The 24023-nt window shown below is 46.9% G+C and overlaps 7 protein-coding genes across 7 annotated transcripts; 5 read left to right on the top strand and 2 right to left on the bottom strand.

Annotated features, from left to right (window-relative positions):
* Window positions 1-710: 710 nt before the first annotated feature.
* Window positions 711-1982, top strand: GLAREA_06138 (alpha/beta-Hydrolase; the record flags this gene model as incomplete). Its single annotated transcript, XM_008081552.1, has 1 exon — window positions 711-1982. One exon carries the CDS (start codon window positions 711-713, stop codon window positions 1980-1982), a length of 1272 nt encoding a protein of 423 aa, XP_008079743.1.
* A 982-nt stretch (window positions 1983-2964) lies between these two features.
* Window positions 2965-6646, bottom strand: GLAREA_06137 ((Phosphotyrosine protein) phosphatases II; the record flags this gene model as incomplete). Its single annotated transcript, XM_008081551.1, has 5 exons — window positions 2965-3109; window positions 3161-4807; window positions 5265-5542; window positions 5601-6100; window positions 6448-6646. 5 exons carry the CDS (start codon window positions 6644-6646, stop codon window positions 2965-2967), a joined length of 2769 nt encoding a protein of 922 aa, XP_008079742.1.
* Window positions 6647-8349: 1703 nt separating this feature from the next.
* Window positions 8350-10692, bottom strand: GLAREA_06136 (FabD/lysophospholipase-like protein; the record flags this gene model as incomplete). The annotated part of the gene is made up of 1 exon (XM_008081550.1): window positions 8350-10692. The coding sequence occupies one exon, from the start codon at window positions 10690-10692 to the stop codon at window positions 8350-8352; it is 2343 nt and encodes a 780-aa protein (XP_008079741.1).
* A 1192-nt stretch (window positions 10693-11884) lies between these two features.
* On the top strand, window positions 11885-13888 carry GLAREA_06135 (Cullin repeat-like protein; the record flags this gene model as incomplete). The annotated part of the gene is made up of 3 exons (XM_008081549.1): window positions 11885-12092; window positions 12141-12225; window positions 12277-13888. 3 exons carry the CDS (start codon window positions 11885-11887, stop codon window positions 13886-13888), a joined length of 1905 nt encoding a protein of 634 aa, XP_008079740.1.
* A 554-nt stretch (window positions 13889-14442) lies between these two features.
* GLAREA_06134 (uncharacterized protein) lies at window positions 14443-15518 on the top strand (the record flags this gene model as incomplete). The annotated part of the gene is made up of 2 exons (XM_008081548.1): window positions 14443-14929; window positions 14992-15518. 2 exons carry the CDS (start codon window positions 14443-14445, stop codon window positions 15516-15518), a joined length of 1014 nt encoding a protein of 337 aa, XP_008079739.1.
* A 3148-nt stretch (window positions 15519-18666) lies between these two features.
* GLAREA_06133 (UDP-Glycosyltransferase/glycogen phosphorylase) lies at window positions 18667-20189 on the top strand (the record flags this gene model as incomplete). The annotated part of the gene is made up of 2 exons (XM_008081547.1): window positions 18667-19181; window positions 19358-20189. 2 exons carry the CDS (start codon window positions 18667-18669, stop codon window positions 20187-20189), a joined length of 1347 nt encoding a protein of 448 aa, XP_008079738.1.
* Window positions 20190-23368: 3179 nt separating this feature from the next.
* Window positions 23369-24019, top strand: GLAREA_06132 (uncharacterized protein; the record flags this gene model as incomplete). The annotated part of the gene is made up of 1 exon (XM_008081546.1): window positions 23369-24019. The coding sequence occupies one exon, from the start codon at window positions 23369-23371 to the stop codon at window positions 24017-24019; it is 651 nt and encodes a 216-aa protein (XP_008079737.1).
* Window positions 24020-24023: the final 4 nt, after the last annotated feature.

Here is a 24023-nt window from a genome sequence, read left to right as displayed (position 1 = left end):
TTTGTGGTATTACGCTGACTTTCTTGCTTGGTGTGTGGTACACAGAACAAGAGCGGTGGTCTTTATGTCTGGACAGATTTCGACATGAGACTTAGAGTTTTCCGATTTTTCTATATGTTTATAAATGCGGTAGAGAAAATATCAATCTGTTTCGCCTGCTGCATTTGTTTCCAGACGTTTAGCGGCTTCTAAGTCCAAGTATCAACTTACGCAACAGCCCACAAATATCCCTTAATAGATATCAAGCCATCGCCTATGCCGGCCGGTATCTCAGCTGAAAATGCTTGGGGACGGATTTTCTTCGGAGCCTTGAGCTGCGCCATTCGTCACTCACCTCACCCTCACAACGTCCCCGGAGAGCAACGACCTGTGGTTTGACGCCTAGTATTTGATGCTGTCTGCTACCAGCCTCTTTGTTCCCTCTGCTTAACGATCTACCCGAAGACTTATATATGAAAGAGCTGACTGTCTGATGCATGGCTGCAGCATTCATTTATTAGCCAGATCCGGGTCCCATGGGATACAAACCAATCGTATTCGGCAAGACTTTCTGCTAGGGGTTTGGCCTTAGCTTGACCACATCTTAGACTTCATTAAGTCAAGACTAGACGCAAGTGCAAGTTATAAGTAGAACCCTCATTATTTTCAATTGTACTCACAGCTCCTACCCAGCTACATCACAAACACACAAGCAACCCACGCTCTGAAAGATGACTACCTCGCTGCCTGAAGAAGTTGTCCAAGCGATCGAGTTCGAAAAGAGTCAATGGGCAACTGGTTCTGTCTACGAGGATCCTTTCTATTCCGTTGAAGGTCTCGATGCTTCAGCGAGACCTGGAGCTCTTCTTAAAGTCGAGAAGACAAGCGACGTCTCATTGTACTCGATTCCAGCAGCCACAACTCTCTCACGCTTTGTCTATCAGTCCAAGACGTTTAGCGGCTCCTTGGTTCCTGTATCAGCCTACGTGCTCTGGCCCAGCAGTCCTCGCACATCCCCTGATGGCTTTCAAGTCGTCGCCTGGGCCCATGGGACCAGCGGTATCTCAGCAGAAAATGCACCGTCTCACACCAAAAACCTATGGCAACACTTTTTAGCTCCCTACCAGCTTGTTTGTCAGGGCTATGTAGTCGTAGCTACTGACTACGCCGGTCTAGGTGTCTCCAAAACTGCCGACGGAAAATCTATCGTTCATGAATATCTTGCCCTTCCGGCTCACGCAAATGACGTCGTCTACTCTGTCCTCGCAGCTCAAGAAGCGTTTCCCGAACTCTCAAGATCGTGGGTGGCAGTCGGCCATTCTCAAGGCGGAGGGGCAACACTGGCAGTAGCACAAAGACAGGCCAAGGACCATATCCCAGGATATCTTGGAGCTGTTCCCATTTCTCCAGTAACACGGCTCATGGACGAGGCAGATCCGGCCCGCACCGTCGTTACTTCATTGATGGTACCAGGCATTCAAGCAGCTTTTCCAGGCTTCAACGCTGATGACATTTTGACGGAAAGGGGCAAAGAGATACTAGGTTCCGTACGGAAATACCACCTGACTCTTGGTGCATCAACCCCCATGCTGTTCACTGCAGATCTTATGAAGTCAGGTTGGCACAACAACAGCTTCCTCTCAACCCACCAAGACACAATACAAACCGGAGGGAAACCCGTAGCAGGACCGCTCCTCATCATCCATGGCCAATGCGACGAGCTCTTATCCCCAGACAAACTGACGTCAGCCGTTAAGAAAACGGCAGAGATGAATACAAACGCCAGTATCAAGTACATACAATTCGAAGGCGCGTCGCACAATGGAACGCTGCCGGCTAGTCAGTGGATGTGGATGGATTGGATTGCGGATAGATTTAAAGGAGTGGATCAGAAAAAGGGCTTGGTATGTGAGGTGAGGAAGACGGCGAAGAGCGTGGACAGCTATCAGCGGAATCTGAATTGGTGGTTGAAACATGCTAAAGCTTATCATGAGACGCCTTGATGAATGGGGATGAAAGTCTTGATGGTTCATAGCGGTTGGGTCGGACGTTTGGCAGGGTTAATGAAATTCTGCCTGGTAGAGTAGGTAAGAGTATTTAAGCTGTCAAAGCACAATCATATATCTCAACCACTTATTATTGCTAGAGTGAGATTTAAGGATCACACAAAGTAATCTTACCGAACATAGGTCTTTAGGATTGAAGTTTAATTGAATTGAGATGAGTGCCTAGTCTGAGTTCGAGGACCAGCCTACGCGAAACGTCCAAGGAAATACAAATCAGCCGCGAATACTGTTCCTCGACGCGTCAAGATTTCCCGCCATCAAGTTCCCAGAATTACACATATGGATACTTTGAGTCCGGCTGGCGTCCCTAACTTAGCTCAACTTATGTACTTCAATATCACCCAAATGTCTTAATAATCATCATCGTAGTATTCTACACGTTTCTTGCTTATGAGAAAAGATGTTAAACTCTCCTACTACAAGCCTGTGAGGACTTGGTCGAAAGATTAACCGTCTCACAAGATTCAATCACGAAATAGGTAAAAGCATTTTTCCAACTACTTACTAGTAATGAAGTAGATATACCTAAAATTTAATTGCTACGAGATGTTTATGGCATTTTGTTGCAGCTACAATACAGTGTTCCCATATCCAAAAGTGTTCACGATACCTGAATGAAAACTTAGTCTGTTAAGTGATGGATTTCCTTGTCCAGATCCATATCACAAGCTCAGTCGTATAGCTGTAAAGTCAAGAAATTTAGCGTCTTATTAATGTACCCTCAATGCTACCAGCATTGAATCCTTCAACATTATCTCTATACCCTTCCATTCATCCTCACCATAAAGTCATAAAACAAATCCCACACCCGCTAATGCACCATATGATATCTAATCCCATCCTAACCGCATCCTATCCGCATCCGAATCCCATCCATGCCCATTCCATCGATAATTATACACTTAAACCCTCAGTTCGATCACGAATCCACAACCTTCCTCGCGGCTTTCAGATGGCCCAATTTATGCTCATGCGGCGTCTTCATCTGGTCCTCCGCAATACCACCTGGAAGATCCGCAGTGTGGATTATTGGAGTACCACTACCTGATGTAGGCGATTGTGTACTACTTGAGATCAGTGACGTGAAAACCTGCCTGGAACAGGTACACACTCACTTCAACGGATACGTTCCCTCGATCTGAGGCTTCTCGGTCGGCAACTCATCAACCAAGTCAACCATATCCTCGCCACTTGGTCCACAAGCCTTGACGCCTTCCTCACTATCCCCATCTGCATCCGCATCGGCAATAAAACTACTGGCCTTGCTGACATTTGCACTCCCCTCCCTTTCGGCGCGTAATCCTAACTTCCCATGCTCAGGAGCCGTCTCGTTTCCGCCCTTCCAATCGGCTGGTCTAGTTTGAGGAACAGGAGAATCAATACCAGGTTCACGAATTTCCTCATCGCCGTACGCTTTCCAGACGACAGAGAGACGATCGAATGCGCGCGTGCCTTTGCGAGAAGATCCTTTGATGCCATCCATCTTATCCCATTCGATCTCGAAGACGCCGTCAGAGTTAGGTTTACCGGATTGTTCGGGGCCAAGTCCTTCGAAGTACGCGTTGAACCACACGTGTGCTACAGCTGTAACCATGGTCCAGCCCATCGATGCTTTATTTCTGCGCTCGAAATCGATATTGACATCGCTCGTGGGGAGAATTACTCGGGTTGAGGGCTTGAAGATGACTGCGGTACCGCCTGATTCTGAATCTTCGTTCTCGTTGCTGGAGTTTGTTGTTGGTGTGGAGGTATTGGCGTCAATAACTTGAGGTGCCGGTTTCGCACTCGACGACGAAGCAACATCCGTAGGAAGTGGTTCTGTATTAGCTTTAGGAATCTTCCCATCATTCTGGAACCCCGCCATATCAGAAACCATATCCTTGATCCCACTCCCACCCGGCGCATTCCCCTCAATAACCACCCTCTCCTTCTTCGTAAAAACATGGAAAACCTTGATTGTCTTTCCCTCATCCACAAACCCCTCAACCTGCACCTTAACCCCATCCCGCAGCCCCCAGACATGAACCTCCATAATCTCAATCTGCCTGTCCACATACAACTTCCCATTCTTCGTCCAACGATCCACATAACCCACCCACCGTAACTGACTCGGAATCGACACTCCCTGACCAAAACCAGGTCTCATCCGCCTCTCCGTAAACCTCGCCAGCGCCTCGCTCACACTCCATCCACACTCCGCAATCAAATACGAACAAGCCATCGTGCCACTCCTCCCCTTCCCCGCCTTACAATGCACAACCACCACCCTCTCCTTCCCCTTCTCCTTCCCCTCAACAATCCAATTCCGCATACCCCCCACAATAGCAGGTACCAGCCGGAAAGGCGGGGGATGATGGTCCGGCCACGGATAATGCCATACCCTCCCATAAACCTCATTATCTGGGTATCCCGTTCCCTCAGCGCGGAACTCCCATATCGCCCATTCGGAACCGTGTTTGTAGTCTAGGAATTTAACGAGGTCTTTGAGCGGGTTACGGTACGCGCGTTGCGGGTAGGTGCCAGACGGGCCAGAGGTGGCTATTATTTCGTCCGTTACATAGCAGAGATCTAGGCCGGCTTCTGGGTGCCGACTGCGGGGACCGGCGACGATTTGACGGAGGATGGATGTCATTTCGAAGTTGGGTTTGGGGGATATGAATTCGAATGGAAGCTGAGAGTTGAGGGGGAAGGCTGAGTGATTATTGTGAAGATGCTTGGCGGGCCTTGAATATTTGTTGTCGGGACCAACAACGTCATCAGACCTGGAGTTTGATCAGCAGGGGTGTACAGTACCAAACAGGAAACTGACTTTGATGTTTCTTGGAATCAATATTTGTGAAAAGGTAAAAACAATTTTGAATGGATATTGTCCTATTTATATTGTTTCATGAGTGTTTAGTGCAATCTTCTGAAGAGACATATGTAGGAAATAATTCAGCCCCTGCAGACTGAGCAGCCTAGGTGAGGGGTGATCGATCAGTGCAACACACGTGGTCGCGTGACTCTGGCTCCATGTATCAAGACCATTATCACAAGTTGACGACGAACAATTGTGGAGAGAGATATATGAATATTCATTAGGAATTACGAATAAAATTTTCCCATCCTGTCACTGTTTCATCAATCATGGTATAAAACGCCGCGCTATGCAACATACGCCTCTCATCAATAACCAGTTTTCCACGACAGTCATTGCAGCCTACTCCAAATCCAAATTACCTAAACCCATAACCCAAGCATTCAAGCATGCTCTCCTCAAACAGTGGATTGACCTCGTCGGGTGTAGAGACAATAGGTTCGTACGGTTGGTTTTCGGTTTGATTTCTGTGACTGGGTACACCTTTGACTTCGCGAACGAGACCCGATCGAGGGGTTTCCAGAGGTGTGATTAACGAGCCATTTCCGATTACTGCTTTGCCACTACTCGGGCTGCTGCGGAAGGTACTTTCGTAGGAACCAATGTAGGTGTCTGTGTCCCAGTCTTCGACTTCCTTGTCCTACAAGATTTGATTAGCAACAATATTTTAGACAGACAGTATGAGTTTCTCAACTTACCCGTTGTAACTGTGAATTACGGCCAGCTCTATCCATGGTCTCCAAAGCCTCCGCGATAATCCCCTCACTCCATAATGGTTGGATCCGGTACCCAAGATTCTCGTGAATGGCTTGTATGGTATAGTTGAGTTGGTCACATGTCCACATTTCCTTCCCCCAAACCGTCATGTAGTGTCGCGTGCTCTGCTGTTGGTCATCCAGAAATTTGACTGCCAAAACCAATGCCGCAAAAACTATAATCTCGGGGTGAATGGTATCAATATGTTGTTCAGGGCCCCTGAAGAAGTATAATCCAGATGGAATTAAAGGTGCATGTAGTGGAAATCCTGATCTCCATGGAATGGCAAAACGGCAGTTTAGCGAATCAAGCATTAAGCATGCTAGAGCGACGGTTTCCCGTGGTAGTTTGGCTCTAGCTAGGAGGGAATGGACGAGCGGAACGGATGCTGCCGTTAGAGAGGTTGAGGAGGGTATGAGGTTCGTCAGGTGGGTTGCGGGACCTAATATAATTTTCATTAGCCTGAGTTCTGTTTGCTTCCCACACCCCCTAAAGATAAAACCGAGGCTGTCACGACATCTATGATCTCGAAATTTTGGACATGTCGTGATGTGAGACTTCCAAACAGCGAATATCCCAAGAAAGCCGCTCGCTTGTCGCGCAATTCAGACAAACTGAATTACGATGGGGGAAGACAGAACAACTCTCTTGAGCGCGGTATTGTTTCAACGACAGTATGGTATACACTTGTCTGCCATATCTGTATCTCCCAAATGCGTTGCCAGGCAGGGCATCAAGACCTCGAGCCAAATCTTCCTCCTTGCTCTGGACATAAAAATGCATGCGTACCAATTAGATCCGGATCCAGATTCTCCTCATACAAAAGGGCATCTCCAATATCTTGACTTCTCCCTGGAACATTCGAATGTGAAGACGGGGGCGGCGTAGGTAAATTCGACAACGGTACGTAGGTTTTCGAGAAATACTCTTCATCGAAGGCAGAATCGAGGGACGAGCTTCGTGATCGCGAGCTCAGTGGCGGTGACATTGTGCTATCCATCTTGCTCAAGATGGGAAGGAGTTGTCGTTTTATAGAGAAGAGAGACAAGTAACAATTCACGAATTGATGTGTTGAATCAAGAAAGAGCCGGCTGTTATGACTCCAGAATAATTGTGGGATCCCGGATTGCTTTATTGTGTTTTCCCTAGCCCGTGTAGAAATTCACCTTTCCATTGACCATACATCCATTCATAGGGCGGATGTTGTCATGGGAATCCGGTCGACGATGGTGTGTGGGTGTGGTAGGGGTCGGTTGGTCTCGTCGAGGAGATCAAAACGAATGTAGATTAACGATCGTGATTGCGTGTGCTTCCAAAACAATATAGGGCGTATTTTTATATGGTGGACGGCATTTTCTTCCACCGGAGAGGGGGCACCAGGCTGTATATGTAGTTCCCAGGTGTGCGTCCGAGTACGTTGCGGTACGAGAGAGAGTGGAGAAGGAGTTGGTCGTGGTGGGGGTGGTCGAGCACTGAGCAGAAGAGCGGTGATGTTGCGGGTACGCTTGGCCTGGCCTGGAGAGAGAAAACGGTGAGACACGGAACCCTTCTCGTACAAAGCAGCTCGTAGAGGCTGAATACAAACCTCATTCACTCCGAAAGCGTGCTGCCTACAATCCTGCCAGTCTGCAACAAACAATCCGTTTTAGGCGATATATTGGATCTCGAGCTCAGAGCGTCAGAGGATTGGTGACCCGCCGCAACGCCAACAAAGGCGAGGATGGGACATGTTTGCCGGCCATTGTTGCATGTTCGTCTGCCCAGCCATTGATGCAGATGGATAACCGGATTCTGAGAGGGAGGGAGAGGGAGCCGAAATAGCAGAATGATGCGATCTTCAACATTGATGTCTTTTGGCCCGGTACCCTCTCGTACACGCATGACGGCGTCTGATTAGCTGACAGCATTTTGGCGTCAGGGTCTACGGTTACTTGGTCGCACAACATCGCATGTGAAATGCTTCCCTGCGCTATTGAAATCACACCTGTCACGTACATGTCTGTCTGACTTCTTTTACATACATATAATTTCATCAAAATCCTTTTACTAGTCAGGAACGAAGATCACGATATATTACCGTTTCGCAATGAGTCGCTGTTTCTCCCAAATACGAGCACCCGGGACGCTTCGCCTCGAGCCAGTCCGAGCCGCCCTAGAGAAGAAGCATTCCTTTTTCGAGCCTTGCGCCAAAAGAGGAAAAGCACTGACGAGGACACGTCGTAATCGCTGATGGCGCGATGCGAAGAGAAGAATATGCACCGAAACGTCTAGATACACTAGTCTCATGCAAAAATGTCTCTCCTGTTGTAAGACACTTTGGTACAACATTGGTGGGCTTTCCGCTCCGACAGAGGAGCGGGAGGGACATCACTGCATTATTCTGTGGACTTTCAACTTGAGCATCTTGCATCTGGACTCTTCGAACTTTGAATAGAACCGCTAAGTACACTTTGACACTCCCGAGCAGAAGCAGTGGTGGCAATTAGACACAAAAAAACTGTCACGCTATGTCAGCCCCACGCTCCTGGACCAGAGCGTTTTCTAACCTCCCGAATCTGCCGCAGGTCTTTTCGAGCTACATTCCAGAAACCAAGTAAATAACCCCAATAAGATCGTGACAAAATCTATCAGCCATCGTTTCCTTAACGCCGCAAACTGTTCATACACATAGAAAGAAAGTGGAAGAGTTCATCATGTCAAGTGGAAATGATCGCCCTCCCCCTTCTTGCCCACGATCCCCAAGCGAACTTTCCTCCGCCATCTCGCTTCTCTGGCGGCGTTTTCAACTTCAAGCCTCCTCTTCTTTTTCCGCTCATATACGGCTCGGACACAGCGTCTGGTCTGTTCACGTCCTTCTTCATAGTTTGCTCTCGCTAGAGCGATCACTTTATCGATGTCTTCGGGCGTGTATATGAAATTCCAGGTGCTCATATATTCGCTCGTGACTGGATCCACACCCTCCACTTTGGGATTGGCCATGTATGGGAAGTAAACAACCGCGATACCAGCATCTGGCTTCATCAATTCCCAATCCTCTTGAACGGCTTTCGACGGGACATCGTCAGTGGAAGCCGATCTTTCTTGCGTTGTGCCTACCCAGACAGTGCAATATCCAAGGTCAGTGGGCTCTTTAGACTCTGTTGCATCTTTTATCTGCTCCTCTTTTGCTTCATTTATCTTGGCTTCTGACTCAGCTTGTGTGCTGTTTTCCGCATCATCTAACTCTTTCACTGCGCTTTCTGGGGAGACTGATTCTTTCGGCCATCCAACGCCAAGAGGCCAGCCCTTAATACCTCGCTGACGCGCATACCCATCTGCGACTGACAACCAATTCTCGGTCTTGATGTCAGCGGATGCATCAAAGGCTATCAAAATGTCAACATCACGACCTGGCCGTAAAAGCGGATAGATAGGAAGGTTATTCGACATTCCAGCATCCATGAGTTGCAGATGGGTGTCCTTGTAGATATGCTCCGGCGTTGTATCTGGCAAATGGCCTTCCATGCCGTATACAAAATTAGGAATTGTTGCGGGGTCGATCGGGTGAACTTTGCTCAAGTCATCATTTCTGCCCTCGATCATCTCGTCGATTCCTCCAAATCCAGTCATGCCTTTAACCAAAGGTTTGATTTCCCTGTAGTAATGGGAAAGAGTGGCGCAAAAAGCGCTTCCAAAGATTCCAAGCAACAAGGGCAACCGAATTTCCGGTAAGTATGCCCCAGTCTCATCCGCTGGAACGTCCTTTCCACCATCGAATTTCCGGCCAAGTGACCATGTGGGAATACCAGCGTTGAATTCCTCGCAAAAGAATTCATAAGGTGTTATTTCCATCCATTGGAAATACGCCTCCCGCCTAGCCCTCTCTTTGGTCTCTTCAGAGGGCGTTTGGGTCACCTTTTCCAGTTCTGAAGATTCTTCGTCTATTGGTATTTCGTGGCGGATGGCAGTATAAATTGGCATTGGATGTTCCCCGTGCTTGATGAAATCACGTTGATTGGATATCTTGAGGTCCTTGTCATCAACGCCTATTTCGCCTTTAGGGACCAGTAGTCTTGCTGCTAGAAGAAGACCATATATATCAACCAGGCCGAATTCAGCGTTTGGGTCACCTTTCAGTTTTTCGACAAAACCGCTCAGTAGGAATTTATTCGTCGGAGCCTGGTTAAGAGAACCAAGCGCAGCAGGTGGGTAGGCGATGTGTACACCTATCCGTGCCTTCAAATGATCCACCATCTTATCAAGTCGTCGACCACCAATGGATGAATGAAACAGTGATTGAAGCCAGCAGCTCCCTGATACACCGGCAGTATAGGTGACGCAGTCAAATAGGCCATCCTCAGCAGACGCCAGGAGTGACCCGGTGCCAGCAACAAGTGCTCTCAAACCTCCGCCCGATCCCACCATAGCGATTGTAGGCACATCATCAGGATGTACTTCTTCTGTTGGAATCCCAAGATATCTAGCGAGCGCCATTGTTGTGACCTTTTTCCTTTTCTGTAAAAAGTCCTTCTCCTCGTCACAAAGCTCTGACGATACTCTGACAGAAGCTGAGTATTCAATCTCAGGATTGATATACGGATCATGTGCTTCTTTCCAGATGTCGTCCGCCAACGAGCCAGGAGCCATGGAAAGCTCACGCTGAAGCTTGCTAATGTTTTCCGGGAGTAGCTTTGCCCACTCAGGCAAGACAGCGTCTACCAATTTTCCGGCTACAGCATTCCACTGATTGGTAAGAGATGAAAAGAGGGCAAAATTTGCAGTAAATGACCCCCATGCAGTATCTTCGGACGAGTTAATTGACGGGTCTCCATCTTGCTGAAACGGCAGTGCGGATAACTGCTGAGCATTGCCCGCAGCGAGTTTTTCGTCCTTCTTCTTTTGAGCCTCTGCTTTCAAGCGATCTGCTCTAATCTCACTGCGCAGCCTAGTTGCAGGAAGTGGTTGGACATAATCGTTGATAAAGAGGATGTAAAAAAGGCCACCTCCAATGATCAGGGAGGTCGCTCCGATAAGGGTCGAGTTGATCTTGGACATCTTTGTCGTGGGCTTAGATCTCCTGGTAAAAAGTTCTCTTTCTTGAAAGGGTGTCCGGCGTGACTCTGCGCGCCATCGTGCTCGTGAATATACGAGGTAAGGATCTCTCGCGAAGGATTGCTTGGGACCGAGTACCCTCCTCGACTGACGAAAGAGAGGCATGATGGAAGAAGGGAAAAAAGAGAGGAAGAAGCTTAATTAAGAGGCTCAATGGCCTTGAGTACGGGACCAGATAGCATGGGCCATGGCTTGGGCGAATGAAATAAATTGGTCTGATAACAAAAAGTTGGAAGTTGGCGCTTTTCCATGTGACGGGTGTGGCTCGAGGTGTGGCTGGTGACGTCGCGTCGCGCGGGCGCCGGGAATGGAAAGAAACCGGGAAATGTCCATATTGGAAGCGGATGTTTTGCCCGTGTGTTTGTAAAGAGAGGGAAATGATTAAGGTTAATTATTATTTTTAGGGAATTTATAAATATTCCACAACTACTATTTGTGAGTATTTCTGTCTTTTTTTGTTGATTGTCTACCTAAATATTCCGGGTCCAGAATCGTGGAATAGTAATAGCTTCCTGGTGGGGCTCCGAGGTACCTTGCAGCAGCTCCCGTACCTACTCCCCCCGTCCGTTCATCGTAATATGATACAAAGTACTTACGGAGTACAGACTCGCCCTTAAAGTCAAGAACACAGCTAACGTAGATAAAGCATCGTCTCCATTGGGTACTGTAGCTGCAAAGTTGCAAAAGTGTCCAGGCCGATGGAACATTCACTCATGTGATTGCTGTCCTACCATTTTCATTGGACCACGGTCAAAATTGGAACTACAGAACCAGGTACTGCTCCGTACAAGTAGGTCCAAGAACACTCTCTTCCATTTTCAATAGTTTTCACTCGCGACAAAAAGCTCCTCCTCGAGTCCTCGAGCAGTCATCGCCTTCCAAACAGAACGATCTATTATTCATGCGATTTCTCGATTGACATCGCCAACCTCCACTTCTACGCTGCGCCGTCCACCGTTCGACCCGTATTTTCGCAAATGTTTCTTGGGAACGGCAAGGCGCATCCCTGACCTTACTGCCTGAGAGCTAGTCCAGAAACAGAGAGGGGCGCTGACCGCTCAGGTGTAGCAACGTCTTGGTGACGATGGAGCACGAATATGCTTCCGAATGGAACTCTTGGAGACAACGACAAAAAATGGCAATATCATTAGGTTCAAGGCACGCCGCGGATGAAGAAGCTCGTGCAGAGGTGGAAGTCCTCAACTCAAGGCTCGAAAAGACTAGTCAATTGACCAAGAAGATACAAGCGTCGCTGGGTCGTCTGGAGGCTTCCGGTAAAAGTGTCCAAGATGCTGTTGGGCCTCTTTATGGAAACACCCAAAAACTACAGATTATTGGCACCAGTGAGTGAAAAAATCTCCATACTTGTAATAGCTACTAAGTACATTCAGATATCGATGGTATCCTAACCGCAATTGACCGGATCCGCCAACCATCAGACATCAAGAGCAATGAAGAAGAAATCATCAGGAGAGGGTCTGTATTCATCACTCACAAGTGGGGAAAGCCATACTGACGTATATGTAGGCCAGAAAAGGCCGGACTGTCTGCGTTCCTAGGCTCGGTAAAGCGTGTCAGTCAAGCTCTGGCTCAGATGCAGCAGACGAATCTACGATCGAACCAACAGGCTGCTGCTGATCTTAGCAGGTTGATGAAAGCTGGAAACACACAATTGGAAGGCCATTTCCAGCGACTGCTTCAGGAGGACTCTCAGAAAGTGGAACCATTGTATTTCATTACAAAAGACAAGCCGTTCCCCATGCTTTCCCAGGACAAAACAACTAGGCTAGGTCTCATCAGCTCGCATATTGCGGCAGTGTCACGGCAGAATCGAACCGGAGATTCTCCAATTTTGCAGGCCTATGCCAATGTTCGAGGTCCTTATCTCACCCAGACCTTGCAAAATCTAGCATCAGCGTCTGTCAATACTGCAAGGAAAACGAATGCGGATGCGATTTATCGACGAGGCACCAACGGAATGGCAACATACGCGAAAGGAATGGAGGGTGCATTTTTAGCTGAATACGATAATATATGCGCTCTTTTCTCGCGAGATGAGTGGAAGAAAGTGTTTAATCTAACTTGCCAGGGCGCCATTTCCGAACTCGCAAGAACAATCCGGGAACTCAATACACACATCAAAAACAATCTTCCGACAGATTGCTTTTTAGCTTATGAGATCGTTGAAGTTATTTCTACGTTATCCTCCGATTTAGAGACCAGGACAGGAGAGTTAAAGCCATCCTTCGCTGCCGCGTTGAAGCCGGTTAAGGAAACCGCCAAAGCATCATTGGGAGAACTCCTGGAAGACACGCGGCGTCGCATCAACGCATTACAAACTCTTCCCCAAGACGGGGCTCCTGTCCCAATCACCACGGAGACCGTGACGAGACTTCAGACCATGGTCGAGTTCTTGCGTCCTATCACTGGCATCATGATTTCTGTAGGAGACGGAGGCTGGCGAACGAATATATCAGCCGCCAGTTCTTCTGACCAAATTCCAACATTGAAATCTTTCGACGTTTCAGCAGACGGCAAACTCATATTCGCTAAGTATTGTATCGATACCATCGACACTCTTTTCAATACTCTCGAGGTCAAAGCAAAGCCTCTGCTCAGAGGAAGACCAGTCTTTGGGATTTTTCTTGCAAACAACGCAGTGGTCGTAGACCGTATGATCCGCAACTCCGACCTCGCACCCATGCTTCAGGGCCGCTTGCCATCGATTGAGAAGTGGGTCAAGCAGGGCGAGAAATTCTACACCACACCATGGGCAGAAGTATCTCGGAACCTGATGGACGTAACCTATACAAATCGTACCTCCCAACGCCCGCCTTCTGGGTCAGCTGCTGCCATTGACTCTGCTGCTGTTCTCAAAGGCATGTCCAGTAAAGAAAAAGATGTCATAAAGGAGAAATTCCGCATTTTTAATACTACATTTGATGATTTGGTCGCGAAACATAAGAGCACTCATATGGAAAGGGAGATTAGGGAGATTATGGGAACACAAATACGGCAGATGATCGAGCCGTTATACTCGAGGTTCTGGGATAGATATCATGAGGTAGACAAGGGTAAAGGAAAGTATGTCAAATACGATAAGAGTAGTATTTCAGCGGTATTTTTAAGTATGGCATAGGTTCTCTGGATGGGTGGTATGGATTCCTTTCAAGGGCACTTGTTACGGCAGGGTTGCGGGAGTTGAGCATTAGATACCATGGTTGTTTAGGCGTTTCGCGATTTACCTTCATATATGGACGTTAGTATATAATAATAAGAAGACAAGTAGTTTCAACTTTTAGGTCCCAGCTGTTGGCACTCTGGTATCGCGTAGGTCTTTTGTCTCTCTGGGGGGGATTTGTTAGCGATTTACTCGATGATGGCTGGTCTCTTTCTACGCATGTTTTGGGTAATTGTGGATAGGTTGATTATACAGTGTATAGTTGATAAAGTTACTCGGAAATAAGTATAACCAAACAGCCCAAAGAAAAACTACAGGTAGGACTTCTGGTTCGCAAGACGCAGTTGTACTTCGTAATCTCAAGAATGAAGTGGGGTCCCGCGTCTTGAATACCGGATCATAGTTGTTCCCGAGACAACCCTGTCGGAAAAGTATCATGACATCTATGACAGCCGCATGATAGAGCTTCGTTTCAAAGAGAGGAAAGCATTTATATCAGTCCCGTAACGACAATGGCTTCCAAAACCTGTGGAAGCTGCCTACGTGCGATTCAAAGACAATCTCGAACAATTCCCCAGGTCAGATCTTCAAATGTCGAGCATCGATCAGAGTTAACTCTATTTCAGATTAGGAAGGCTACTTTTCCTACAGTCAGAACGTTTGCAACAACACCACGGAAGTCTATCGAGCTTCCCGAACCAAATGCCACAGTCGCTTCTTCCATTCCACCTGTAACACCCAAACGCGCAGAAGGCGGTACAAAGACCCCCGAACCTCTTTCCGCAGCAGAGAAAAGCGCTCACGCAGCCGCGTTTCAGAATAGGAAAGTAGGAGGAATAACAGAGACATATACAGCATACGGAGCCACTGAGCTTCTTTACAAAGAATGCTCTCGACAGGCCGATTATTCAATTCCACAAGCAAAACAAGATAATGCAGAGGTACCGAAGACAGAAGACGGAGAGGATTTAGGGGTTGGTGGGGGCTGGTGGCATGATGGTAAGCTACTTTCTATCTGAAAATCGAAGCAAGGGATGGATTGTTAATATTGTGGTTATTAGAATTGGGATTAAAACCGACTTTCAGCACTTGGTCCCAAGTAACCATGCTCCATATTTACATCCTGTCCTCCCGCTTCCGCTGTTTCGAACCAGACGTTTGTCGAATCTGGCAACAACATCTCCTCGATCACTTCTTCTACGATATGGAGAATAAAATGGCTGTCAGCCACGGTATGCACGCTCGCGGGACGCGCAATAAATACCTGAAAGATGTATTCGTCCAATGGCGCGGCGTGCTCGCCGCTTACGACGAGGGTTTAGCAAAGAACGATGCCGTGCTCGCTGGTGCCCTATGGAGAAATGTGTTCAAAGCATCAGAAGATGTTGATATCGTCAAACTGGCGATGATCGTTAGTTTTATGAGAAGGACGCTGAACAAATTGGATGCCATGGACGACATGATGATTATGCAGGCGAAATTGGAGTTCAGCAGTCCGGATATGGAGAAGGAATTAGTTGCTAAGAAGAGTAAGGCGTTGGAGGATACGAGACCTACACAGGTGAAGGTTAAGCAGGGTAAGAAGTGAGTTGCGGAGCGACTTGTATTATCAAGTATGTCGGAGTGTATAAATATGTATACCGTTGTATATTGTTAGACGCATCACATGCGGAAGGCGTTGGGAAGGTTATGTTTGCATGGAATGGCACAATTGTTTAACCTATTCCTGTGATGTGCCTTGCAATCTGACGGCACCTAAATCCAAAACAAAAAACATCCTCAAGCCTGTTCCCCAATACCCCAAACACCGGAAAAATTCAACTCATTCGCATCCGGGTATCCCATCACACCTGCCCTGGTCCTTCATCCAGCGCTTCGCTCAAATTGTTCATGGGTATCCAAACATATCGCCATCCATAAAAGAGTTTCCAAAACCAAGTCCGAAAGGCAAAACTCCTAGATGAAAACACAATATACCCTTCTATTCCTGTCCATCCGGACTTCGTTTAACCGCCGGATGAGAGGCATTATAGACAATCGGTGACCTCGCACCAACCGCAAAGATCATGGGATCCGTATTCTTCGACTTTGCAGCAGTAGCCGCAGCAGTGGTTGATGAGGGGTGTTGGTTGGGTTGACATTTTGAGGGGTTTGTGTAGTTGTGTTGGTGATGGGGTGAGATATTGAGGGTGATAGTTGTTAGGTGATGTTTGGATATGAGTTGGGTTTCGGGTGAAATTTATTTAGTCATATAAAGGTAGAATTGGGGAGATGATTTATTTTTGGATATGTCAAGGCTTGGTTTGGGGATAGACTTGATAAGCCAATTGACCTCAAGGGTAGAATCGAGTATATATACACCACCCATCCCACATATCACAATTGTAAGAGTCTCCACCCCGCCCGAGTTTCAAAATAATTCCCAATAGGAATCAGATGTGCAGCTTACCCCACAATCACAATACGAATCACCACATCGCTCGTCTTACTCATTGCACAGCCTTATATCTGCAGGATCACGGCGGGCGTAGAACTAAGGAGAAGTGAGGCTGCCTAGAGGTGTTTGTTGTGAAGCAAACAATTTCCCCGCATTGGGTGAGTGATACGTCAGATTATTCCAGCCTTCACAGCTTGGGTTACCTAGGTATCATTTATGTGTAACGCACGTGGGATTTCAGGGGATGACGAGTTCTCGAAATGTTTTGGTGTTTCTTGAGCCCGAAGCGAGAGCCGAATCCAAGGGTCACCACAATTATGTGCCCAGGAAATCCTAATCAATCACACACCTACTCATCATTTCTCTATTCTTTCCCTTTTCATCTCCATCTCCAACTCCAACTCCATCAATCGCAAAGATCCGGAGCAAGCCGAAGACCTCTCACCAGTGTAGCAGTGCTTCGTTCAGCATTGCGGCGAAGACCTGCACACTGCGCTCATGCTGACCGTTCTTTTACGGCTTCCTGCATGAGCACGAATACGACTTGAGCAAACATGTCCTCGTAGCAATTCGCAATGCAGGTACGTTTCGCCCAATCAATATGATATCCGCCGTCGCCAGCGAAGCGGTGACTCGGAGCTTTGTCTTTTGTAAGGTACGCAGCTGCGTGGGTCAGTTGAGACGCGGAATTCTCTTACCTTCGTTTCGCTCGGATCGAGCATGTTACTGAGTATTCGCTCATGTAAGAGAAAAGAGCCCAGGTCGTACAATAGCATGGGCATACAAACGCACAAGGGCCGCTGAGTTGTGCTGGACTACGTTCAATGCATTTTCTGAGTTCTGAATTCAAGTTCTTTAGCCGTGCTGATCTGTCGCTTTCTTTTCTATGAGCTGCATCTCAATTGAACAGAACTTTGCTCTACGTACATGATTACTAGTCTATCACTCGATGATAATGAGGCTACTGGAGCTTCTGACCGATGAGAGTCTAGGCATGCAGTCGCCTTGTAAGGCGCAGTAGGGGCATACGTCTCATGCAGCTCATTTGAGCCCCCACGCCAGACCGCAAGTTACCCTGTTCTACACTTCAAACTACGAATCGAGTGATCAAGTCTTGTTGGTTCTTGTGTGGGAAAACAAGTGTGTGCGTCAATCACGACTAGTATGGCCGAGAAAATCTTTCAATGTGGAAGTCGTTTCTGCACTTCAAAGCGGGTTGAAAGCGCCTTGACGTAGCTACTGCCACAAAGTCCTAAAGGTTCGAAAGAGGCTCAAGAATATTACTTGTTAACCATACGTTGGAATATGAGCTAGCTTGCCCAAGGAGGGAGTCTTTCCTTGCAGTTTGTGGGCTGCCTTGGCGGATTTGGTGCCCAGAAGTTGTTCATTGCAATTCGACCCCTGATGTTTCTTTATGACGACTCCAAATCGATTTACTGCACAGATAACATCGAAAGCTTAAAGCGGTTTGAGCACCAACTGATTCCTAGCTCCACCTAGATGTTGCAGACAGCAGAATTGGAAATTTGTCTGCAATCTGATAGGTATCAAGAAGACAACACAAGCTCACGATATATTGCCAAGCGGTAATCACCTCTATTATTGCTAAAATGATAATGTACGTAAGTCATACGCCATTCTCTCACAATTAGCGGATAAGATTAATTACTTCGTAGCTCCGAGAACAGTTGGAACCAACCATCATCCTAAGCGCACAAGCTGAACTCCCGAGGTCAATAATTTAGGGCTAACCGAAGTCTTGCTTAGTTGAGCGTTGGCTCCAACATAGGACCAACACTCAAATTCCTATTGGCTAGATCGCCATGCTAAAGATCTTTGACGTACATTGCTAGACATACGTACAAGTAACGGCTCTCAACCGGAAAGCCATATCTTCCCTGCATTATACATTGCTGGGTTGAAATCCAACTGATATTTTTTTCATGAGCCTTGATCTTTTTATTGGTCTCGTCGTTCATGCTACCAGTAGTAATCAAGGAGCTCCACGCAGGGATCTAGCTCCATATTCCTTGTCAGCTTGAATGCCCTTGTTGGACATCCAGCTGAGACCCTGTTTCCCAACTTCTTTTACAATAATTCCAATGCAGTCAGCAACGGCGCCCAAAAGAGCTTATCTGGGTGGGTCTTCTCTTCTAAGCGGTCGAGGAGGCAGGCTATGGGTTGTATTTAAGAGACTGCTAGCAGAGCATCAATTATGATTATTTGTTAAACATTCTTTCCCTTGTTCATCCTCTCTCCCTCTCCAACAAAACTTCAATAAAATCTTACCACAATCAACATGGGTTCCAACGAGAGACCTCTAGTCCTAATAGGATGCACACCATATTTCGGACATATGTCACCACTTCGTGCCATCGCCACAGATCTCGTCGAAAGAGGCTACGAAGTAACCTGGGTTAGCTCAAATCACTACCAGGGTTTTGTTGAAGAGTCTGGAGCAACCTTTGTTCCTATCTTAGGATATGGTGATCTTTATGAAGGAGATCTCAAAACCAAATTTGCGGCGAGAGATCAGCTTCCTCCTGGGCCAGAGCAGTTGGCTTATGATCTTGAGCACGCTTTTGTCAATTGTATATCCTCTCAATACGAAGCACTTCAAAGAGCTATGAAAAGCATGACGGAGAAATACCCTGGACGCCCGATTGTTCAGGTTAATGAGTCTGTGTTTATGGGAGCACTCCCTATCATGCTTGGTGCGAAGGGGATCAAGCCAGCAGGAACACTTGGTATTGGTATTATTCCAATCTGCTTGTCGAGCATTGATCTTCCTGCCTTTGGTCCTGGTCTCCCACCGTAAGTAAAATCTTTCTCTAATTATGAAGTTGTTGCTTCTGGTGTAGTCTGTCACTCTCCATAACTCGGTTTGCATCTCCAGACAGAATCACTTGTATCGGGCACCCATTACTGACAGCTCTTACTTTTTCTTGTACTCATTTCTAAGAGAACCTTGCTAATGGAAGATTATTTAGTGATTCATCGCCTGAAGGCCGAATTCGCAACGCAGCAATGGTCAAGTCAGTGTACGAGGGATGGGCCGCTCCTGTACAAAAGAAATTCGCGGGTGTGGTCGAAGAGACCGGCGCCGCAACCCCTACAAAGCACTTCTTCGATTTGATGTATCTTGCACCTGACCGATTCTTGCAAATGTGCACACCTTCAGCGGAATACCCACGATCCGACGCGCCCGCAAGCATCCATTTTGCTGGAGGACTTCCCAAAGGCAAGCGAGCTGGCTTTACCGAGAAACCTAGCTGGTGGGACCAAATTGTCAATCCAGGAGGCAAAACAGTTGTGGCTGTCTCCCAAGGCTCAGTCGCTTTGAACTATTCGGATCTTACAATTCCGGCTATCGAAGCTTTCAAGGACCGCGAAGATATTATTTTGGTGGTCGCTCTTGGAAAGAAGGGCGCAACTCTTGACGCGAGTATTCCTGTTGGCAAGAATACCTTTGTTTCGGATTTCATCCCATTTGACGAGTTATTGCCACTGTGTTCCGTTTTTATTACCAATGGAGGTTACGGAGGCTTTCAACATGCTCTCTCCAACGGTACACCAGTTGTCGTCGCGGGTGCTACTGAAGATAAGCCAGAAGTCGCGGCAAGAGCGGAATGGGCTGGTGTCGGTATCAACTTGAGAACAGGGACTGCAACTCCTGAAGCTATTAGTACTGCTGTTGATGAGATCCTTAAGAATCCAAAGTACAAAGAGCGATCTAAGGAGCTGGAGGCTGAGATGGCCACTTTCGATCCTATGGAAGCTGTTTCGAGAAACATTGACGAGCTGGCGGCTGGGTTGAAGTGATGTGTGTTTGTTAGAGAGCATATATCTAGAAAGGGCAATACATACATAGAATTTCTGCGACAGTTCATGTTTATAGGTCGTGAAACATAATGCTTACTCATTATTTCTGTGTCATCTCAAAGCTTAATTAAGTACACATAAATTCCTTAAAGACCCTGCTTTCATGAGGTAGGAACGTTTCCCAGGCAATTCCTTGGGAATTCGCTTGGGGCTTTTATTCCGTATCTAATTAACAGGATCAGAAAAGAATCTCGACCGTATTGGGAAAATGGGTTTCCGACTCTGAGAATCACCTTCACTTCAGAAGGGGTTCAAAATGTCTACTTCTATAAATATTGGCCATCCAATATGACTACGTCATACAAGTAGTGTTATACTTCTAATTATAACACTTTGCTACTACAGATACTGTGGTAGTACAGTTTCGATCCACAAGGCTGATTGAGACTGTGACAGATTGTTACCTAGTTACCTAAAGGTTCCGTTGTCTACATCAGCTGGTCATAACAGTTATAAACAGTCTCGAGAGGAAAAAGTCGAGTTCCATGCATGTCCGCTTGGGTATTAACTACTTTTAGCCTATCTTGAAGCTATGACGAAGATATATCTCAGATCCCCAACTTTATACACTACTACCCGAGCTCGGTGATATGACCCGCTCACCATACCAATTAACGAGGCCGTGAAGGATTATAATCGCGGTACCAACTAGCAGATTCAAGTAAGTGTGATGTACGTAATGTTAACGGAATATGGAAACGCAGCTCATGAAAGGTTGCAAACTGAATTGGCGACACGGTCTATCTGTAAGTTTTCTACCAGGCCTCATTCACCCAATTCACCAAATCCCCCTTTCCCGCCACATTCCAACATTTCCTAACTTTATAAAGTCCAAATCGCCAATTTATCCCGCCCAATCAAAAAGGGCTCCGGATTCATGCGGGAATCAATTCGACAAAACGAAGGCAACAACGTCAAATCGGCATCCTAAAAGAAAAAGTGCCCTCAAACAAATATTGGGGTTACCCGTAGAGACTGGGACCATCCCAATGGTCAGTCAAATTTCATCCTAACAAAGTAAACGGGGAAACCTGTTTAGAGACTAGGACGACACTGGTGGTGTTGCTGTCAGCTTTTGCCGTTTCGAAAATCGAAAAGAATCTTAGAGTATTTGGTTTTGGCATGCGGTGGTTCCTCTTTTGTGCTAAAATACAGGCACACTGTTAGTGGGGTCCAGTTTGTTTCAGTCAAGCCTTTTCCCAGAGGTTTAAAGTGTTTGTTTCGCCATAATACTGTTTGTTCGACGACAATGTGATGTGAGTCTCGTCCATCAAAAGTGTGGGAATTTGCGACCTCAGAAAACTCCAAGAAATGCTCTTACTCTGTATTCGAGAAAAATCATTGTAATAATTTGTTTGTATTCTGGTGACCCCGTCTACATATGCAAATACCTAGGTGAAGTCCGTACAGCTCGCAAAGATGATACATATATATGAAGCCTCAGATGTACTGTCTCCCACTTCATACTTTCTGTCTCTTATAAATTTCACTTGTAAAATGGCAAACGATTCAGGAAAACACTATCGTAGTAGTGGTCTGCTGTGAAGTAACAGTAACATAACACTCATTCATAAACAGCGAGTGTTAGAACGACGAGGTACATGTATCAAAGAAGCTTCCTAAGAGTAGTTGAAGACCGTCGATTATACGGGAATTTGAAAGTTATTTTACGACAGGGTCAAATAATTAATAATCTACAATGCGTACCATGCTCTATTATAATTTCCAAGTGTAGTGCCTTCCAAACTCCGAGAAAGAATGAAATTAGCTTTGCCGAGCGTCCAGCACACGCTCGAGCCTGCCTAGACTCACATTCAAAGGTTGTGCTATGTTCGGAGGAAAGTTGATGCAACACAACCACCGCGACTCACGAGATGGCAGTCCCGTGTTTTGCTGAGACGATGGCGAGTAGGTAGGTCGGGACGACGCCCCTGAAACCCAGAAGGTACAGTTGTCAGGTGGGGAGGACAGAATAACAAAGAATTTGAGAACTCTGTGAAGGTACTGAAGAGGTGCCCTCGCTATGAGCTTTGTAGCATAACGGTCATCTACTGGGCACTCTCACTATGTGCTTACACGCATGGTGTCGTATTTCTCGTATTCTTGCAACACAGCTAGGAAAATTTAGCCGCCCACCACATTGGAAGTACATCTTTTTATGGCGCAGCAACGATAGCGAAATATCTCTAGAATTTATTTTTTCAAGAACGATAGGTAGGTAGCTATGTAATACTTGTTCTATGGTATCAACTTAGGTTTATCGTCATAGAGGTCTATTCGGCACACGCTTCTGAACCCTTTATTTGAGTCGAAGGGAGTGTAGAAATATTATTGGTAAAAATTCGTAAACATAATGGATAAGTTATGCGGATGACACCGAATAGAGATTCGAGAAACGGACCATTAGAAATTAGTACGGATCGTTCCAGAAGAAACATCTCGACAACCACAGTTGATCAAGCATCCACGAAGGGGCCAAGCTAACCATTATTGACACGACAATAGCCAATCAAATGACGCAAGAAATTTGCCAAAATAGAGTTGCATGCGGCTCCTCCGTTGCAGAGTGGTGGCTAAATGCGGTACCACCCGCGAAGCACCTGCAACTCGTAAAAGTGGCGCACTTAGTAATCCCAACCTACCGTTCAGTAATATGTCCTCGTTCAATACCTCGTAATGACAAACCCCTGGTTCCGCGGGATACCTTATTTCCCCAGCAATTCGGAAGATTTTGCCTTTAAAATATGGAGTCAGGGGTGGCACATCGTCATATGCGGGAAGTCTGGTGGTTACCGGCTGTGGACCTCGTATTTGAATTCGCCGTGTATGTCGAGCACAGATGCTGAACAGCTCGTATCAATATCGCGGAGGGCGACTTGCGCAGCTTAACGAAGAATCCCCGTGTGATGCATGGTGGTGATGTTCGTAGGTGGCTGTGATGAGATGATAAATTTCAAATGGGTACGAGGAGTTTTCTTGTATAAATAAGACGTGGTTGACTTCATTTTCTACACATCATCAGTCAATCTTCTCAATACAAAACAGCAACCAACAAAACAATTCAACTTTAAATACCACAGCTCTTTCTAAGTCCAAAGAACAACTTAAAAACCATCAAGATGTTCTTCACCCTCGCCACAGCCATCGCCATTCTCGGCGCTACTAGCCAAGCCGCCCCAACCTCATCACCTATATTCCCACCTCGCTCGTCTGCAGCAGACTTTCGTCTCGTTGCCAACGTCACTGCAAACGACTTGACTCCTTCCATTAACGACTACGTCCTCACATCATACCACACTGGAGCTGGTCAAGCTTTTGCGGTTCTCGTACCAAACACATCCGCCACGTCAGGCCGTACCTTCTACACAAATGGTACCGCCGAAGATATTCGCTATCGACGCTCCAACATCCTCACAGACGGAGGATCGCCGCCTTTCCCATTCGGAGTGGTTATCAACGGAGATGAAAGCGTCTCCATCAATGCAGGAACTGGAACCGCCGGTGTCAACCTTGCTTTGTTCCCAGATCCCATCTCCAAGTTGAGCGCTGTCGGCAAAGCAGGATTCTACGCCTGCGAGAAGACGCTGCCAGCTGGACCTGCGGTACAAATCTTCACGAAGGCCTTTGAGGAAACTACCCCCGTCGGGTGCGCAGATGTGAGCCTCCTAGCACAGTGCGCAGAAAGCACTGGGGTGGAGCATCCCTTTGCCGCCGTCAGTGGCTGCTATGCCGATGTTGCAGGCATCGATTGGAGCATTTACAGTGCATGAAAGG

The sequence above is a fragment of the Glarea lozoyensis genome, assembly GCF_000409485.1.
Source record: "Glarea lozoyensis ATCC 20868 chromosome Unknown GLAREA15, whole genome shotgun sequence".
Lineage (NCBI taxonomy): Eukaryota > Fungi > Ascomycota > Leotiomycetes > Helotiales > Helotiaceae > Glarea > Glarea lozoyensis.
Note: the sequence above shows the minus strand (reverse complement) of the source record. Positions and strands in the feature narration are given on the sequence as shown.